The 19,385-nt window shown below is 36.0% G+C and overlaps 2 protein-coding genes across 4 annotated transcripts in view; one reads left to right on the forward strand and one right to left on the reverse strand.

The window, feature by feature from the left end:
- Positions 1–19,385, forward strand: part of LOC137621523 (endothelin-converting enzyme homolog) — a 127,009-nt gene that overhangs the window by 57,719 nt on the left and 49,905 nt on the right. For all 3 annotated transcript variants that reach the window (XM_068351880.1, XM_068351881.1, XM_068351882.1), the window contains exons 5-9: positions 11,429–11,519; positions 12,402–12,597; positions 12,791–13,004; positions 15,623–15,751; positions 16,551–16,655. In XM_068351880.1, the coding sequence (XP_068207981.1) occupies positions 11,429–11,519; positions 12,402–12,597; positions 12,791–13,004; positions 15,623–15,751; positions 16,551–16,655 (735 nt within the window). The remainder of the gene's footprint in view (positions 1–11,428; positions 11,520–12,401; positions 12,598–12,790; positions 13,005–15,622; positions 15,752–16,550; positions 16,656–19,385) is intronic.
- Positions 1–19,385, reverse strand: part of GPHR (golgi pH regulator) — a 401,532-nt gene that overhangs the window by 51,070 nt on the left and 331,077 nt on the right. The window lies entirely within an intron of this gene.

Here is a 19,385-nt window from a genome sequence, read left to right on the forward strand (position 1 = left end):
GTCAGGAACCTACTTCGTTCAAGAGTACTAACAAGGTGGCTGTGACAGACCCTATCTTAAAAGCAAGACTCAAAAATGCTAACGGAGTCTGGAGAAGAAAGGCCTCAAATGCTCGGAGAGATCTTTACCACAAAACAACGGTCTTACTGCGAAAGCAGCGAAAGCCGAGGTCCACTGCCAAGAGTTTATTGACACACGTTCCCCTGCAGTATCCTCCTCCTTCTGTGACAATTCACATGGACGCCTTGGAACAAGGTTGGGGGGGAACACTCCCCTTCCGAGAAAGTACAGGGTCGGTGATCAAATACATTTTGGAAATTTTATATCAATATTCTGGAAGCTAGGACAGTGTTTCTGACTCTGAAGAGATTGAACTCGAAGATATATCACACATCAAATTAGTCATCGACAACAGGACGATAGTCCACTGTGTCAAAAACAGGGCTCTAGGTCTCTTCAGATCAACCATGTGATTCTAGCCATCCTCACTTTAGCAAAGCGAAGGAATTGGCATCCCTCAGTAATTCACCTCAAAGGGTTCGTAGTGTGACGGAGGACGTCTTGTCAAGATCCAAGCCTCTGAAAACAAAATGGTTTCTGGATGCAAAATCATTTTGTTTCAATCTAGAGCAAGACCCAGAACTTCAAATCAATCTCTTTGTGATGAGCTTCAACAAGAAGGTTCCCCTATATGTAGTACCAAACTTAGATCCGGAAGTGACAGGAACGGATACGATGTCACTGGATTGGAACCAGGGGTCTCACATCTACCTATTTCCACCATTCAACCTCCTAATGAAAGTCGTGAACAAACTGCGGACTTTCAAGGGAACAGCGGCTCTAGTGGCTCAGAGCAATTGGTATCCTCTTGTTCTGGAACTCAAACCTCTCCAGGTCACCCTACCATCTCCAGTGCTGTCCCAGGATGTTCAACAAAAGACTGCCTTCACTTCTTCTTGGATAAAGAAAACCCTTCAGCTCGGGATTTTCTCGCACTAGTGGCTCAAAGAAAGTTTGGAGTTGCAAAGGAGATAATAGACTACATAGAAGTTTACAAGACCAACACCATTTAATGACAATATTTGTCTTCCTAGAAAAAATGGGTTGCATTCATAAAAAGTCATCAGCCTTCTTCTATTTCTATGGACTTCTGTATTTCTTTCTTTATTTCATTGCATGATCAAAGTCTGGCCTCTACAACCACTGCCTCATGTAAGTCAGCATTAACTAGACCCACTGCTTATGCTTTTGATATTGAACTCAATAGCGAGCTGTTAAATAAGATCTAGAAGGCTTCTGATAAACTGAAACCTATTGCTCCTCCCAAGGCTATTTCATGGTTGTTGGATAAGTACCTGTACTTCGCCTCTTCGATAGATAACGTCTCTACCTCTCTGACGGATCTTACTAAAAAGTCTAATTTTTAGCTTGCTATGGCTTCTGGTGCTAGAGTCAGTGAGATTGTGGGCCTTTCAAGGGATGATGGCCACATCAAATTCTCGGAATCGGGGGAGGTAAATCTTTACCTAAATTCTGCATTCTTGGCAAAAAATGAACTTCCCAATAAACGCTCAGTGCCCTGGACGATTGTTCCACTACAGAGAGATCCTTCTTGGTGCGCCATGGAGTGCCTTCAGGCCTACCTGTTAAAGAGCTGGGCCTTTAAAGGCGATCAACTTTTTAAAGGGGAGAAAACAGGATCTAATCTTTCTCTGAAACAGCTATGGTCCAAACTCACCTATTTCATAAGAAGGGCTGACCCTGTTATTATACCATCGGGTCATGACCGTAGAAAAGTTGCCTCTTCTAAAAATTTCTTTCCAATCTATGTCCTTTGCAGGCTTACAAGCTTACACAGGATGGAAATCTTCAAATCTTCAACAGTATTCTTCAAACATTATTCAAGTCAGTTGGAAATTAAACACTGTAATGGCCGCTGATAGTGTGATTAAACCAGCTTCTTAAGTGTTATGCATGGACTCTTATGGACTGTATAGTTGGGACTTCTCAGTCTACATTGTGTTAGGGGATTACTGTTCTTCTTTTCAATGTACTATTTATAATTGTTAAAAATCAAAGGTAATATTTTCCTTTTATAACATGAGTAATACTATTTTATTACTCTGTTACATAATTTTGGGGTCTGGAAACTATATCTCCTGTATATAATGTTGCATTGATTGCTGTTACATTTATGAGTCTTTGGACACAAAGACCTGTTCCTACTGCGTTTCCTTTCATTGGACCTACTGTAGAAAATAAAAGCAGCGTAGCTCAATTTTTAACCCTCCTTTTATAGATTTCAGTCTTTTCACCTACAGGAGACAAAAGTCTTATCCACAGTGAGTGGAACTGTGATATTGATTTCCTTTGCTCCTACTTTTTACAAACATATCGCTTGCACTCATAGCTTGGTACCATTGTTACCAATGCTAAGGGAAGTATGGTTATGTCTGAGGAGTAAAGGGTTAAAACTCTCCTGGCCACACCTGAGAATAATAATTCTCTGGTACACTTCCATCAGGACGACATGGCTAGAGTCCAAAAATAAGTTTTTGACATAGGAAAAAATCTATTTTTGGGCGAGATAGCCATGTCCTGATGGCCCACCCATTATCTTTCTTCCCATCCCAATTCTCAGTGTGCGGCCTTGCGTCATACAATGGCTACTCCTGGAATGGTTCACAGTAAACATGTTGGTTGTAGCACACTGGGACCAGGAGTTGTAACGGCACTTTCGCCCGCGTATCTAATCCTATCCCATATCCTTCAAGACAAGGTTAACTATATTCGGGGAAGAATAGCTGTGGTTTGTTTTAAACACATTCCTAGTGTATACACGATATCTCTCGGGACATTCGCTCCGGTGGTTAGAACTCCGTGATACCTCTACAGGTAAAATTCTCTGGTATATCACTCGCTGAAATATCCCAAGTATAAGGCTGCCATTGAGGAATTTCCATCACGACGACATGGCTATCTCACTCAAAAATAGATTTTTCCTATGTCAAAATCTATTTTGCCTTCAAAATACTCTCACTAATCCTCAAACAAGTAAACAGTCTCGTTAATAAAAACAATACAAAAGCTTTTAAAGTGTTCATTAGGATATCAAATTTACAATATAGTTGTACAGTAGCCCAGTTTAAGTCGGTTCAATATAAGCCAATTCCAACTATGTGTGTGTCATCCTTAAGTACTAAATGGAAAGATAAAATTCATGTTACACTGCTTTATGCGTCCTTACATCTGTTTCAACGTCAAATAATTACGATAAAAATTAAGACTGTTGAAGATTTATATAGAAAACATCCAAGGGAAAAGAACACTCCATTTATCGTGAGTCACAGACAGTTCAATTGGTTCACGAAGAGCTTTAGTTCACACTCTATTAAAAGCCAAGAAGCTGCTGCTGCTGATACCGTTGTTGGCGATAAATTTTGCAAAAACTTTTAAAAAATCCAGAGAACATCAAATTTCCCTGGGACTCATCTTTAATGTTTATGAGAAGGGATTATTCTGGAAGAGAATACTCGATCGTTCATTTATTTTTAAGGAAGAGAAAACTATGTCAAGATATAAGGAAAATAAAGATAGACTAACTTTAATGTTAGTGGGAAATGTTACTGGTGATTTCAAGCCAAAGCCTTTGTTAGTGCAACATGCCTTTAATCCAGGACCCTCAAGAACATCTCGAAGTTCATGCTTTCTGTGATTTGGATGGCTAATACAAAGGCATGGGTCAACAGGACGATTTTATAGCAGAAGTAAAGAAGCATTGCAAGGTCAAGGAAGTTCCTTATAAGTTCCTTTTAAGGATATCCCACACATCTGAACATGGACCCAAATGTGAAAATTATTTTTTTGTCACCCAATAACACCTCTCTTATACAACACATCGATATTCAATCAGTAGCCTACTATTTACGGCATATTTCATACCAGGCCGTTGATGCTTTGTTGGGAGAGGATGGAAGAAATATTCAGAATTTTTGGAAGGCATACAACATTTAACAAGCAGTGTTAAACATAAGCACCTCTTGGGACAAAAGGACTCGATTAGACATGAATGGTGGGAAAAAAACTGAGGTCTCAATTCGTAAATGATTTTAAAGACTTCAAAGAATCAGCCCAGGACATCTCAAGGAATTTGGTACAGAAGCACTTAGTAATGATTGATTAATTGATTGACTGATTTAAGATTTTCTGGCATCCTCACATCTAAGGTCATTGACGTTATCATTTATTTTATATAAAAATTAAAAGAATATTCAATTAAAACCATAAAAATTGAATGTCATTATAAAAGTTAAATAGTTTTCAGAAGACCTACTTCTGAAATGAATCTGAAAATATCGCTCACATGGTAGGATACATCATGTCCAAGACTCTTGGCAAGGATGAACCAGCCGTCCTCACCTCAAGCCTCAAACAGATGTCTATTTCTTAAGTTATTATAATTAGGGCATTCGGTCAACAAATACCTCACTGTTAAAGGTACTAAACAGTCGTCCCAATACGGTTGTTGTTGGCCCTTCAGCAGAAACTCGTGTGTCAACCGAGTGTGACCAATACGGAGACGACAAAGAGTTGTCTCCCATTTTCGGGGCATCATGTTATACCTCCAAGGTGATATGACATTTGTTACTTCCCTCATTTTATTGCCATCTAGACTATCCCAGTGCTGTTGCCATTTATTACAAACAAATTTCTTGATGTAAGGTAGGAAATCATTACATGGAATGGGATACCTTCTTGGTGGCAACTCGGATGCCGCATTTCTTGCCAGTAAATCGGCCTTCTCATTCCCAGACACACCTACATGTGCTGGAACCAAACAAAATCGAATCGTTATACCTCTGCGTCCAATAATAAAAAGCCATTCTAAAATCTTTAAAACTAGAGGGTTAAAATCTTCTAAAGCTTGAAGAAGACTCCTTACATCACTAAAAATTGTAAAATTACCCTCCTTTTCCAACGTTATTTTCTCAATAGCGGTTAGTATGCCATGCAGTTCGGCAATAAAAATTATTACTATGTACTCCTAATCCAATGCCAGCATCAGATTTGGAGCTATCAGTATACATAAAAGTCGATCCCCTATGTTCTGCAACATGTTCCATAAAAAGAGACCTGGATTCTAAGTCAGTCATATTCTTCTTAACTCCAATAAAGTATTTACAAAAAGATACCTCAGGTAATTTCCATGGAGGCGTTGATGATACCTTGAATGGAAGCGGCTTAATTCTAATAATATCAAGACTGTTTAATAATTGTTTCACCCGAAAGCCATAAGATTGAGTTGATTTTGGGTGCAACACAGAGTATGTTGAGTGCCTTACAAGGCTTGCAGTCTGAAAGGCTAAAGAATTAGGGAGTCTTTGCAATCTAAACCAATAACGAATAACTGAAGACATTCGGTAAAGGTCTAGAGGCAACTCCCCAGCATCAACAAGGAGACTTGTCATAGGTGAGGTTCTAAACGCTTCTGCGGACAATCTAATACCGGCATGATGTATAGAATCTAATATTTTTAAGCGGCTTGGGGTGACTGAGGAGTATATTTCACATACATAACTAATTTTGGAAAAAAAATCAAGGCCTTGTATAATTTTAAAATAGTATTGCGGTCTGCCCCCTTGATGTATGGGGCAATACTTTTAAAAGCTTCAGATCCTCAAGAAATTTAGCTTTTAATGCTTTTAAGTGAGAAACCCATATAAGCCTACGATCAAATATCAACCCTAAAAATTTAGCTTCACTTGCACATGGGATTCATTGACCTTTGATGTATATATCTGGGTCTGGATGTACTCCCTGGATATGACAGAAATTGACAATTGTAGTTTTACTTGTCGAGAATTTAAATCCATTCATATCGGCCCACTCGACAATTTTGTCAATTGACAGTTGTATTTTTCTCTCAACCATTGCCATTCTAGCTCCAGCAAATGATATAGAGAATTCATCCACATATAATGTTGAGAGAACATCCCAGGGAATGACAGAGGATATCCCATTAATTGCTAGTGCAAAGAGGGTTACACTACCCTGAGGAACCACTTCTTCCTGACATTTACTCTATGATAGTTTCCCCAACTCTAACTTGAAAAACTCCATGTGAAAGTAATGACTGAATAAAAAGTGGTAGCTCTCCTCCTAATCCAAACTCATGAATACCATATCTCCATATGGTATCATATGCCTTTTCAAGGAAAAAAAAAAAGACGTCACATGGTGCTGTTTGGAAGTAAAGGCTTCACAAATAGAGGATTCAAGACGTATCAACACATCAGTCGTAGAGTACATTTTTCTGAATCCACATTGAATGGGTGATAAAATATCCTTCTTTTCAAGGTACCACATCAGTCTTACATTGACCATCTTCTCCATGATTTTACATAAACAAGATGTCAATGCAATTGGCCAATAATTTGCTGCTAGAAACTTGTCCTTACTGGGTTTTAAAAAGGCTAAAGTAATGGCTAGTTCCCAAACACTTGGATAACTATGATCAGGACATATTCTATTAATAATGCTTAAAATAAATAACTTTGTATTAAAAGGCACATGTTTAATCATTGCATATGGAATTCCATCGGGTCCAGGGGCTGTGTCATTACACGTAGCAAGTACAGAATCAAATTCTCTTTCAGTAAAAGGAGAATTGTAGGACTCTTGCTTTCTTGTTGCGAAATTAAAAACTTTCTTTTCTTCAATGCTCCTATACTGGTGACCAGGAGCTGCTTCACACTTGCATGATACATTTGAAAAATGATCAGCCAGGGCACTGCTAACTTCGGTTGCTCCAGTCATATACTGACCATTTATCCATAACACTGGTGGTGGGTTTGAGGTAATTTTTCCTGCTATCTTTTTCACTTTCCTCCATACAGAAGATGTTGGTGTTCTACTGTTGATGGAGGAAACAAATGAAAGCCAAGACTGGCGCCTAGTTTCTTTCATAGCACGATGGAACTGTGCTCTACATTTCTTGTATACGACTAAATTCTCCTCAGTATGGCGCCTGCGCAATCGAGTTAAAGACTTTCTTGTGGCTCTGTGCAGGGCAGTTAGTTTTGGTCATCATTTGAATATCCCTGTTGTTTTGGGAATGGAATTGACTCCTGCTGTGTGAAGAGTTCCATTAAGTAAGTCTATGGTATTATCAACACTTTCAAACTGTTCTGCATTTCCTTCCATTTCACTTAGCTCCCGAAATCTATCCCAGTCCGCCTTATCAAGATTCCATCGTGGCAATCTCTGTAAAGGTGGACCACTGTTGGTGTTTATAAGAATTGGTGCATGATCACTATTATGCCAATCATCTAATGTTCTCCAATTAAAATCGAGAAGACAGTTAGAGCTTGCAACTGATAGGTCTATGCAGGACAAGGTACCTGTCCGGACATGAAAATGTGTGGGCTCTCCTGTATTAAGGAGTCCTACATCTTCATTCTCCAAAATTGATGACATAATATTACCTCTTGTATTTGCCAAAAAATCACCCCATAAAGGATGTCTACTATTAAGATCTCCTAGTAAGAGAAAAGGTTGTGGGAGTTTTTTAATCACTTCTACAATGTTATCATATGAGATGTTATCATTTGGAGGCAAGTAAAGAGAACAGATTGTGTATTTTCTCCATATATCAATCTGTACAACCACTGTCTGCAGAGGGGTACAGATAGGCAAAGATATTTGGGGAACATCTTGACGAACGTATATAAGACTTCCCCCATGGCTCCCGGCTCGTTGATCATATGGTGTCCTATAGCTAACATACTGTCGAGGACAAGGAGTGTTAGCATCGAGCTTCCAGTGTAGACATACAGTTATGGGGGGGGGGCTCATGTATGAGGAGCTTGAGATCTTCATATTTCGCCCTTAATCCCTGGCAATTCCATTGCAGAATGGAGGAAAAAACTATGGTTTATTTTTTGGAAGACACCTTGGATGAAGTCTTCCCATTGGCAATATTTGATCTAACAATATTTCCCGGTGGTATCTCTAGAGAGGATCTTGATATATTGGGTTTTGTGTTCGTATTTTTCTTTGTGTCCTTTTGATCTAATAGTTGAAGAGAATGGTGGACCTCAACTTGAATTTCTGATTTATTCAATTTACCTTCCAGTTGATCAGAAACATCAGCAGACAAGACATCATATTTATTTGAAGTCGTGACTTTAATGTTTCTTATGGTAGGAGGCGAGAGAGATGGAGGTCTCTTCTCTCTTTTTCGATTAAAAGGTTGTGATCTGTCAGGTTTTTGCACCTTCCCCACTACAGGTTCACCAGGTAAATTTGTTTCGAGTGGAACCTCCATCAGATCAGGCAAGGATACGGCGTGAGAGAGGTTTGTACTATTGTTTAGAATAGGAATAGATGGCTTTTGAATATCTTTCAGATCTTTAAGTATATGTTTTGATTTTTCTACAATTTCTGGATATAAATTTTCAATGAGACTTTCAACCCCTTCAACTACTTTCATATGTTTCTTTATGTTAGAATTAGGGATATAAGTTTTCGTCTGTGTGCTTTGGTAATTTTTTCTTCAGAACCATTAAAAAAGTTGCCCTGGTCTCGTCTGCTTTTAAAGAGCTCTTTTACGAGCCTCTTTAAAAGTAACCCTTTCCATGGTCCTGATGGCCTGAATTTCTTTTTCAAAAATAAACTTAATGCAGCTTTTAGATGTAGCAGGATGTGCTTCCCCACAAAGTATGCAATTTGGATTTTCTATGCATGCACCATGATTATTTTTTCCACAGTTTGCACAAACAGCTGGATTATTATTTAGATTTTCCTTGCATTTCTGGCTTAAATGGTCATACATTGGCAATGACAACATCGTAATGGTGAAGGGATATATGGTTTCAGCTTCAAAGACAGCCAACCAGCTTCAATAAGATTTGGTAATCTGCTTTGATCAAATGTTACAATCAAAGTAGCAAGAGGAATATTTTGTTCTCCAACTCTCTTTCTCATTCTGACTACTTTTACTACTCCTTGACTTTTCAGTTCATCCTAAATTTCTTTTTCCTCTATGTTCAGTAATTCTGGAGCATATATCACACCCCTACTCTGGTTGAAAGTGGGGTGTAAAACGATTTTAACACCATGACCATCCAATTTTGAAAGAGTTTTCAATTTTTCACCTTGTATTGGGGATAGTGTCTATCAAGAGACTTCCATTTCCCTGGGGAAGAGTTTTTGACTGCCCCCACATACAGCAACTATTTCCCTATTAGCTTTAAATACATTTACACGTTCATGTCTATTTTCAAATTCCAAAATAAAAAAATTTTCATAACTCACTACTTCATAGTGACCAGATAATACTTCTACTTTTCTATTTTTTTCTGTACTGTCATCATTTCTCACCCTCTCTCTCTTCTTCTCTAGTGTTTTCTTATTATTCACATGACGTGAATAAGGTTCTAAAGTAACAATATTAGAACCCGAGTTGGAGCTGTCTGTACCGAGGTCTATGTTTGTATTTTCCAGGTCGTCAACAGAGGGGTTGGTTTTTTTTTTTTTTTTTTTTTAAAGGCAAGCCGGGTTATCCACCTCTTATCAGAGGATATCAGTCCTCCCATCCCATGTGGCCTAACACGAGAAAAGGCTTCAGCCAAGGTTCAGCGGGGGCCAGTCCTCTATTAGAGAGGGGCTGCCTCTCTTAAGGTGGGCGTACACTGGTCAGTGGGAGTGATTAGCCCCTCCCTCCGGCGACTCCAATGCCTGGCGTTACTCATTACCCGCAAATATGGGTGACTTACAACCGGATCACTGGAGCCCGACTCTTAACAGACTTGGTCTGCACCTAATGGTGTCTGTCAGAGGGTGATGGTGTCTATATTGGCACAGGTTGAGACTGTGCCAAATCCAAAGAAGCAGCCAAACCATAATCAAACAAGCCAAAATTGTCAACAAGTTCAAGCCCAAAAGGAAGAGATGGGAGAAGAAAAAAAAAAGAAATAACCAAAAGGAAAAGAAAAAATGCTGACTGATTTAATTAGATCAACAGTTGGGCACCGAGGTCCAGTGGGAAAGTAGTTTCCACTGTTCATTAGAGCCCAGCTGCTAATCCCTAAGCCCCCCATCCTCATCAAGGCTTCATCATCTGGGGGGACTTAGTAATGAATTTGAGATGGAGTTGGAAGAGGGATATTTTGATCAGTTGCTCGAGGCTCACAAGTAACCACTGACGTACAAAGAATTGTTGGAGTTAGAGGAACAACTGAAAGTTTATGATAATTTCCCTGACCCAAAACCAAGAAATTCAAAGCTCAGAGTAATGCTGCTGGGTTATTAAGAATGTTTGTCAATCTTTGAGTTTCGGAATCCTTTAGCTAAATGTTTTGCAAAAAATACTTATACTGTTGTATTAAGATTTATACCAGCCTTATACGAAAATTTTCAACAATAGAAGAAGGAAAACCTTTCAGAAAACTTTGGATCAGTTCATTAGGTTTGCCTATATAACACCACGTAGTGATAACATTTACTATTTCAACTTTGCAATCAGCCATGTCATTCTCCTCCAACCACTAATTCCTCCCCTCCAATTTGGAAAGATACCAACTACAAAGGAAAGGTAATATTTACTTTGTTAATATTATTAACATTACAGTTTATTGTGCTGTAACATTCTTCACTGTATCATTTCTTTTTCTCTCTCTTACTGTAAATAAACCTACACAAACATTCAAATTTTATACATGAAATGCTGTACAGTACCTGTACTTCACACAGAGGTTTAATTATGTAGGTATGTAGTTTCTATAAAATTATAGCAAGTTGAATAATGATAAAATCGGACCTACATTGAAAATCACCTTACGTAGAATCTCTTGGAACGAATTAATGATGTAGGGTATTCTTTATACATATGTATTTCATTTAATTTCACTCTTACAAACAGTATCCATACTGGTGTCGTGAAGTAGTTTAAAATATTCAACAGCCATTTCAAGCATCCTGTTTGATAATGTGTATGACTGGATCCCTCAGTACTTGCTGTACAAGATTAAATTATGGTGTCATAAACTAAAGGTGATTCAAAATTAAACCTGAGTAACCATGTACTTTTGGCAAAGAACTAACGGCTCATGTGCAGAGGAAATTATCTACAAGTTTCAAAATTAGCATCAAAACTCATGGTTTGGTATATATCACAGTGTACCTTCGGTGGCATGACATAGACTTTACTGAAGATTTTTAGCAGCATCCCTTCCCTTGTTATTAGCTGCATTGCTTGCTGCCTTCCATTATTAATTTATTCTATTTTGTCTCTTGTTACCAAGCTGCCCAACCTCCTTAACTTCAATTTGCTCCAATTTTCACAATTAAATAATAAATGTGAATTAACATTCTCCATAAACTAAACGAAGATAATTATTCAATTCACTTGCATCTCTTCATTATAAAGGACTTCTACCAATATTCTTGTGGTGGTGTACTGGACGACCCTTTTTTGAAACCAGAGGATCCCCAGCTGTTTGCAGACAACATTATCAAAGGTAAGTGTCTATCAGCAAATCCATCAAGGTGAGTAGGTTAATGATGGATCTACCCAAACATAATGTATTCTGTAATAGATAAATTCTTACCCAAAACATCAAACCAATAACAAAAATAGCATACAACCAGTAAAGGAAAAAAACAATTGATTTCTAAGTAAAAAAAAATACTCTTACAGGGATCAATTGTTAATTTCATAAAGGTTATTCTACAAAAGAATAGTGGAATACTGAAATGCAATAGGTTTGAATTTCAGAGAGGATGGTCCTGTACTTCAGTATAGTGTACATATAAATAGGAGAGTTGAAAGTCATTCAATATTTAATTTTTCAAAATCAAAGGAAAGGCTATTCTGTAACTTAGAACAATTTTGCATGAATGAAATTTAGGATGATCATTTAGCATTTTGTGGACATGTCACAGCATTCCCCTGGTATCAGTACCAGTGAAATAAAAAAATAATTTTTCCCTTTAGAAAAACCTTTCTAAATCATTGCCTATTGCATAAATGACTTCATTGAAAAATGCCGCAAAACAAGTAAATAAACACATGAAGTGTTACATCATCCACTCCACCTATCTTCATTCATATCGATTGATAACACAGCTTTATTGTATCTCTTGACTGTTGAGACTTCAACCATGAGCACAATTTTGCAATACTGTTTTGTATTCCCCTTAGCATTGGTATAAATGAGGCTGAAAAGTCTGAGCAAAACAAAAGCGTTGTTTCAGCTTTTTCAAGTTTTTGCCCTCCTGTTACGATGACTGTCCAATCTTTTTCCATTTCTCAATCTCCCTTGGCTGGCAATCTTTGCCTAAAACTTTTACTTTAGTAATTAATATATATTTCTTACAGCGTCTCTAATTTTCTCCTACAGAAGCTCTCACATACAGTGATAAAGATGATGAAGACCTGAAAGAACTCTTCGTCATGTATGATTCCTGTCTAAATTACACCAACCTCTATGAAGAAGAACGCCTTGAGAAAGCCCGAGAAGTCTTCAAGGAAATTGATTTTAATTCCAAAGACTTTGACCTTGGAGATGTTTTGGCCAAAATGATGAAGATGCACTTGTACGTACTGTGATCAATTAGCATATTTTATCCTTGTACCTTAGATTAAGCAAAAAACTGTTTTATTAATTGCTCATATATGATCCTCAATTGGTTTGATTGTATTTTTATATCCACTTTAAAGATCATCATTATCCAAAGATGTTAATCATAAACATTTCAATAATGACTATTCTGGTTCTTCTCTTTTCAGTACACCATTCTTCGACATCGGTGTTGATTTTAGTAATAACACAGATGACCAGGAACTCACCTTAAAAATAGCTCTCCCGTTTAAATCTGCCTTTACAAATGAGAGAGCAATGGATGTCTGTCTGAAAATATTCAAGGAGAGAGAAGATGAGGCAAAACACAAGAAGGAGACCTTTGATATTGATTCACAATACGAAGCATATGTGTATTGCACGGTAAGAGAAATATTCTACCTTTCCAAATTATAAATAGTTTAATGCATCTTTGAAAATGTATGCTGTATATACAGCCACCTTATGTCTTTTAACTTAATTTATAGCCAGTTAGAATCCTAGCCAGGTGGAAGAGTTTCCTTTCATCAAATTCCCAGATTTAAATTCATGGCTTGCAATTGAAAACTAATTGCAATTATACGAGAATCCAAATGTCTATGATAATTCTTTGAAGATCATTCTTTATACTGCAAAATGGGTATACCAGAGCATTTCCATCAACTTATTTCCTATGTGATCTATAAATTGCCAAGAATAGGCAAATAATATATTCACTTTTAAAAACACAATTAATAATTCTACTATTTTATCTCATTGATTATAATATATATATATATATATATATATATATATATATATATATATATATATATATATATATATATATATATATACATATAACGTTAGTTTCCTTTTGATGAACATTTAATAAAATTTTCTCCCAATAATAACTATAATATGAATTAATAAAAGTTCTGTAGTTGTAATTTCTAAATTTTGAAACAACCTTCTACTTTTATTCCAAAGTCATGTCATCTGACTATTTTCACAATAGGCAACGATTGAAAATTTCAAAATATTTCCACTATCAGTCTTATTCATTTTTTCTTTTGTCTTCCACTCTCTGCATTGTGTATTTCTTGAATTACCTTTTATATATAATTTTACTAATTATTTCTTTATCAGAACCCAGCATCAACAGCCAACTTGTCTACTTCACCTTCTGATATAGCTTACTTTCAAACTTACTCCCATATATCATTATTAAATTTACATTTAAAGCTGCAACCCCAGTTCAAGACTCACACAGGTAAAGAAGCCCAGTATGGGAAAAGAAAAAGTCAAGAAAAAACTATAAATTAAAAAAAAATCAATCAAATCAAGATAAATAACAAAGGAAATAAGATATGGCATATTCTTTACATCTTCTACTCTGTCCTCATACACCTGACAAAAGAGATTACCAAACAATTCTTCTTTGCTCAAGGAGATAACTACTGCAATGTAATTGTTTAGGATAAGGAATTTAATAGATTGCATGATTTTGTCATATAAATTAAGATAAATTTCTGCCGATGATGGGCAGAAGGAGAAAAATATTCAAAACATGGTAAAATAAAATAAGTAAAGAATTTCCAGGATGGATTGATTATCAAAAATATTAAAAGACTTTCTCATTAAGTCTACTTTTTGTGCAATTGAAAGGGAAACAGACTATGTGTTTCTCAAAAGGAAGGAGAATCACAACTAAGTTTTTAAATGAGTTATGTACAACAGAAAAAATATTTTCAATAAAAAGATTAGGTTCATGAGGGGCCACTGCCCTTGACCTACTTGCTCCAAGGCCTTTGTGAATGCCAAACTGCCAAATAGGGAACAGATAATCATCTGCAGTACACCTATTTAGATGTCTTGACAAAAGATATGCCAAAACTTTATACTGTATAGTTATGGATATTGGGTGGTAATCAGCAGGGCTAGAGTTACGACATACATCTATCCAATGGAGTAATATTACCAAATCTCTAAAATCTGCAAACAGAAGCTCCTCTTAAAAACTTAACGGAAAATGGCAGACAACTTAAGAGCTAAGAATTCAGCTGTCTTAAAAATAAGAATCAAGACCCAGTTGCTAAAGCTACCATACACATAATTACTACATAGACTAGGATTGCCAAACCCCAAACAAGAGTAAAATATCCTCTAGACAGGTTAGGGAATGTAAAAAAAACAACTTAACCGTCAATTGACTGTTTTCACTCACAGAAAATAAGGGAAAAAAAACAATTAGGTATACATCTCTAAAAGCATCATGGTAAAGTAAAAGCTTTTAATTTCCTGGGACTACAAAGCTAAAATAGCCAGTTTAGCATTGTGAAAGAAATGAATGATACAAAATAAGTATCCCATTGTTCTATTTACTTTCAGAAGCATCACCAATAAAGTTGCCTTTCTCTCAAACATACGAATGTATAAAGCCATCTGGTTTAGACAAAAAAGGGAACTCTTAAATCTACACCAAATAAGCAATTCCTCCAACATGCATCTTGCATTTGCAATCCAGGTTTCACGGAACTTGTTAATCTAAGATACCTGTGTATCTTTAGTCTCAAACTAGGTAATAAAAATATTAATTTAACATATTTGTGTATAACAGGCTTTTCAAGAAAAACTATATTAATTAAAATCCCACATCTGGTGAAGTAACAGCCACGCTTTCTACTTCTCAATACCAGACAGGTCCTTTCCCTCTAAACAGCTATATTTATTTAAGAATATCGCAACATGACTTAATAGTTTTGCTATTTAAATCGAAGTTTTCATTTGCTTGTAAAAAATACAATTCATATCTATGTCTAGTCTTTATGCTGCTATAGGAGGTCATATTTCTTAATCACTTCCTCAGGAGACTTTCAATAGTGATAATACAGATTCCGTTAATAGTTTCTGAGACACTTGGATGTAAATATATTTAATTATTGAAGTTGGATGCTGTCTAACCTTACTCTGTTCATTCCTGGTTAATTACCAGAGCTCATAAAATACATCGTAATTTACAGAAACAAGGAAGTGGCTTGCAAGCAAGAACGAAAAGTATAGAAAGGAATATGAAGTATCTCAACCAATTACACGTCATAGAAGACTCAACCATAAGTATCCTTCAGAATATGTTGGAAAAAATGGCAAAGGTAAGTAATCAAAAAAGAATTTCCAGTGGTTTGCTGTCAGCATAGCATTATTTTGTCTCTGTGAGCTAGAGGTGTACATGTTGAGATCATCAGTATTCACTTCCTGGTCCACTTAGCTCTAGCTTGGGTAAATAGACCGTTGGCCAATGACAATGTGTAAATGTTCAGAATCTGACCTTTTAACCTTTCTTCATAAATAGGATAAGGTAGAAAGTACATGTCTTTAACAAATAAAAGGTATGAACATGCATTCCAGACCTACAGTTTCACTAATTCAACGAGTCTTTAGTTATATGTAGGTTATTCCCATACACTGATGTAACTTTTTTCATCATACATACGAAACATTCTTATATGAACCAGTCTTGATAATTCTGCTATGTACAACAAAATAGTAATAATAATAATAAAAATAATAACAGTAATAGTAATAACAATAAAGACGATAAAATAATAATACTGTAACAATAATGATATCGATTATGCATAATGCTCATCATAATAGTAGTAATAGATAGATGGTTACACAAATTTGGATTTATCTTATAGAAAGTAGAAGTTAAAGTTACTGTAAACCCATTAAATTTCTTAAGCTTCACTAAAACCACAAGTCTGCTTTCAATATTATTACAACTCCACGGTATTATTTATCTTTTTAATTGGATATTGACATGCTATTTAAAAAATAACTGTTTTTAAACCTGAATATATACAGGAGAAGGGGCTTGAATAATGACAACAGAGATGACTTAGGTCTTTTGAAGGTCAGTTTGTAACAAAACATTTTCGTCTATTTCAGGAGATTCCACCAATAGCCCAGATAAGAAGAGAACTCATCCACATGGACTATGAAGAATTCTCGTTAACCGAAATTGATGATGGATTAGTTTTTGGAAAGCTCCCGGTTAGTATCAGTATTCAATTTGATATTTATCAAAACTGTAAAAGGAAATGTCTTAAATGACTTTCTCAATAAGAAAAGTTTTGAGCAAGTGAAGAAGACACAGACCTAATGTGTTTCTCAAAAGTAAATTTGCTGTCGAGAATCACACCTAGAATTTTAAAAAGTCATACAGACTTAAAGAAACATTATCAATGTCGAGATGTGGATGTTGAGAAGCTACTATCCTCGGTAAAATTACAATCATACTTTGAGTTTTGTTAGGATTCAACTTCATGCCCAATAATTTGCACAATGCACTAATTTTAGCTAGATCTCTATTGAGGGACTCAGCAACCCCAGATCTACATTCAGGGGATGGAATTGATGCGAAGAGTGTAGTATCATCTACATATGCAACAAGCTTGTTTTCTAGGCCGAACCACATGTCATGTGTATATAGTAGGAAAAGTAATAGGCCAAGAACACTAACCTGAGGAACACCAGATATCACATTCCTATGCTCACTATGGTGCCCATTAACAACAACTCTTTGCGATTTATTACATAAAATTTCAAAATGATGCTAAGAAACGACTCATTCACTCCCAACTTTAGAGTTTGAAATCAATGGACTCATGATTAACACGGCCAATGCCAGCAACGACATTAAAACAGGTTGGATAGATTGAGGGCACTCAGGCACACTATTCCATGTTTCCTTATTTCCTTTTCTCAATGGGCTTATAGCATTCTGTTCTACCAATTAGAGTTGTAGCTTAGCTAGTATTAATAATAATAATAATAATAATAATAAAAATAATAATATAATAATAATAATAATATGCAGGGGACGAGACATGGCAAAAGTGAAGGAAAATGACAAAATAACATTTTGAATATAGAGTTGAGTAAAAGGTAGAAAGATTAGGCACATACAATTGTTCTTTATTTACTCAAATGGTTGAGTTGCATAAATAATTATGCCTTTTAAAACCAGACTGAACATCAAGGTAAGAAATGGCTCGTATGCATATGTCAATCACCCTTTCTTTATCTATCTTTCCACATACTATTTTGCCTTAACATAATAGTCATCTTATCACTGTATTTTCTATCTGCATCCTGATATTTCAGCAGTGCTATAAAACTCCAAACTTCCTCATTAGTAAATCATACATATTACAGCATTAATAAACAACTAACAAACATTCTAGATTGTGTTTCTTCATAGGCTTAATTTCTTCAGATAAAATATATTTATGATCAGTGTGTTTCTATTTGTTTACTTGCTTTAGATTAAACTGATACTGTATTATGCAAGCAAAGGCTCTTACTCAAAGGCAGTGGACAGGTGGAAATAAAATGGATGAGGTAAGATGCTTAAGAGAATAGGAAAACTTGATGTGGTCCTCTGGATTGGTTCAAATCAATCTGCACAATTAGTGTGTCATCATTACACATTAAAAATTAAAAACTAGAAACCATCTAATAGGAGTTTCACACAATGCCAGCCACTGAGGTTAATCCACAAGAGCAAGCACTTATCCTGTTACACGTTTTGAAGTTAACTGTTTACCTCGGTCAGCATTAATTTTATTTTATAGGTATTTAGGATATCACTTTCCCAACCAATAGTAGAAGAATTGAAATGAATAAATAAAAATTACTTTCCTTGGCACCTTTTGAGTCTTACTTTATATTGACTCTGGCAACATAACGTCAGTTGCTCACTTTCTTTAGCAGCAGTGATCTTTGAACCATAGAAAATAAAGAAATTCAGTTACAGGTATTTGTATTTACAAGAACAGCTAAGGGAAACTGACTCGCCTCAGGCAAAACTTCTCACTTGGTAATACTTAAAGCATTGTTTTTTTATAATAGCATAAAGAGATGAAGTTTGACCGCAATTTGAAATTGATTTGTTTTAATTTGGTTGATTCAAACTTAGACTTTTCCTTGTCCAAAATATCCTAAATGAAAAACTTCAACAAATAACTGGGACTTTTTCACTTCTTATTTCTATGTTCAAATACTCTCCACTCTGTTAAATATCAGGCAACAAATCTTGCATGTCCTACACACTAGAACAAATCATCTCCATATAATTGAATAATCTTAATCAGTTTATTCATATCAGGTTTGTTTAACGTCATTGAAGGTTCCATTTGATAGTCCTCACGAAAGGAAAGAAAGAGGCCCAGTGTCAACATAACTAACATTTTCCAGCGACGTCACGAACAACTCAACTAGGCAGAGAGGCGAAAAAGTTTTTTATTAGACGTTTTACAACCATTGTTGGCTAGAAAATCTGAAAATGTTTAAAGGCCAAGAAAGCACAGCACATCTTGTTAAGACGTAGATTCCAAACTAAACCGAATTCAACAACTAAACAATACTGTAATAGATATCCAGACATCATGATAGAAGAGGCCATTTATGAAGAAATTCAACAACCCACGACGATGTAAACTAACGAAAAAAATTAAATCATATCATCTACCCCTACCTTTGCTCTGGATCGGCCAACAAAGATGAAAAACCCACACTTTGCAAGGAATCTTCTGTCAAGGTGTTTCCCCAAAAGCCCCTTACCAGATGTTAAAACTTAGAATTTATAGCAAGCCAAACCTAACTGCAGCTCTTGTAATGAGAAACACTACTACGCCCAGAGGACCAAAGGAAGCATGTATTAACGTAATCTATAAGTTTTCATGTCTGTGTGTGTACGAGCATGTGTATGTATAAAATGTA

This window comes from Palaemon carinicauda, chromosome 28 (assembly GCF_036898095.1).
Source record: "Palaemon carinicauda isolate YSFRI2023 chromosome 28, ASM3689809v2, whole genome shotgun sequence".
Classification (NCBI taxonomy): domain Eukaryota; kingdom Metazoa; phylum Arthropoda; class Malacostraca; order Decapoda; family Palaemonidae; genus Palaemon; species Palaemon carinicauda.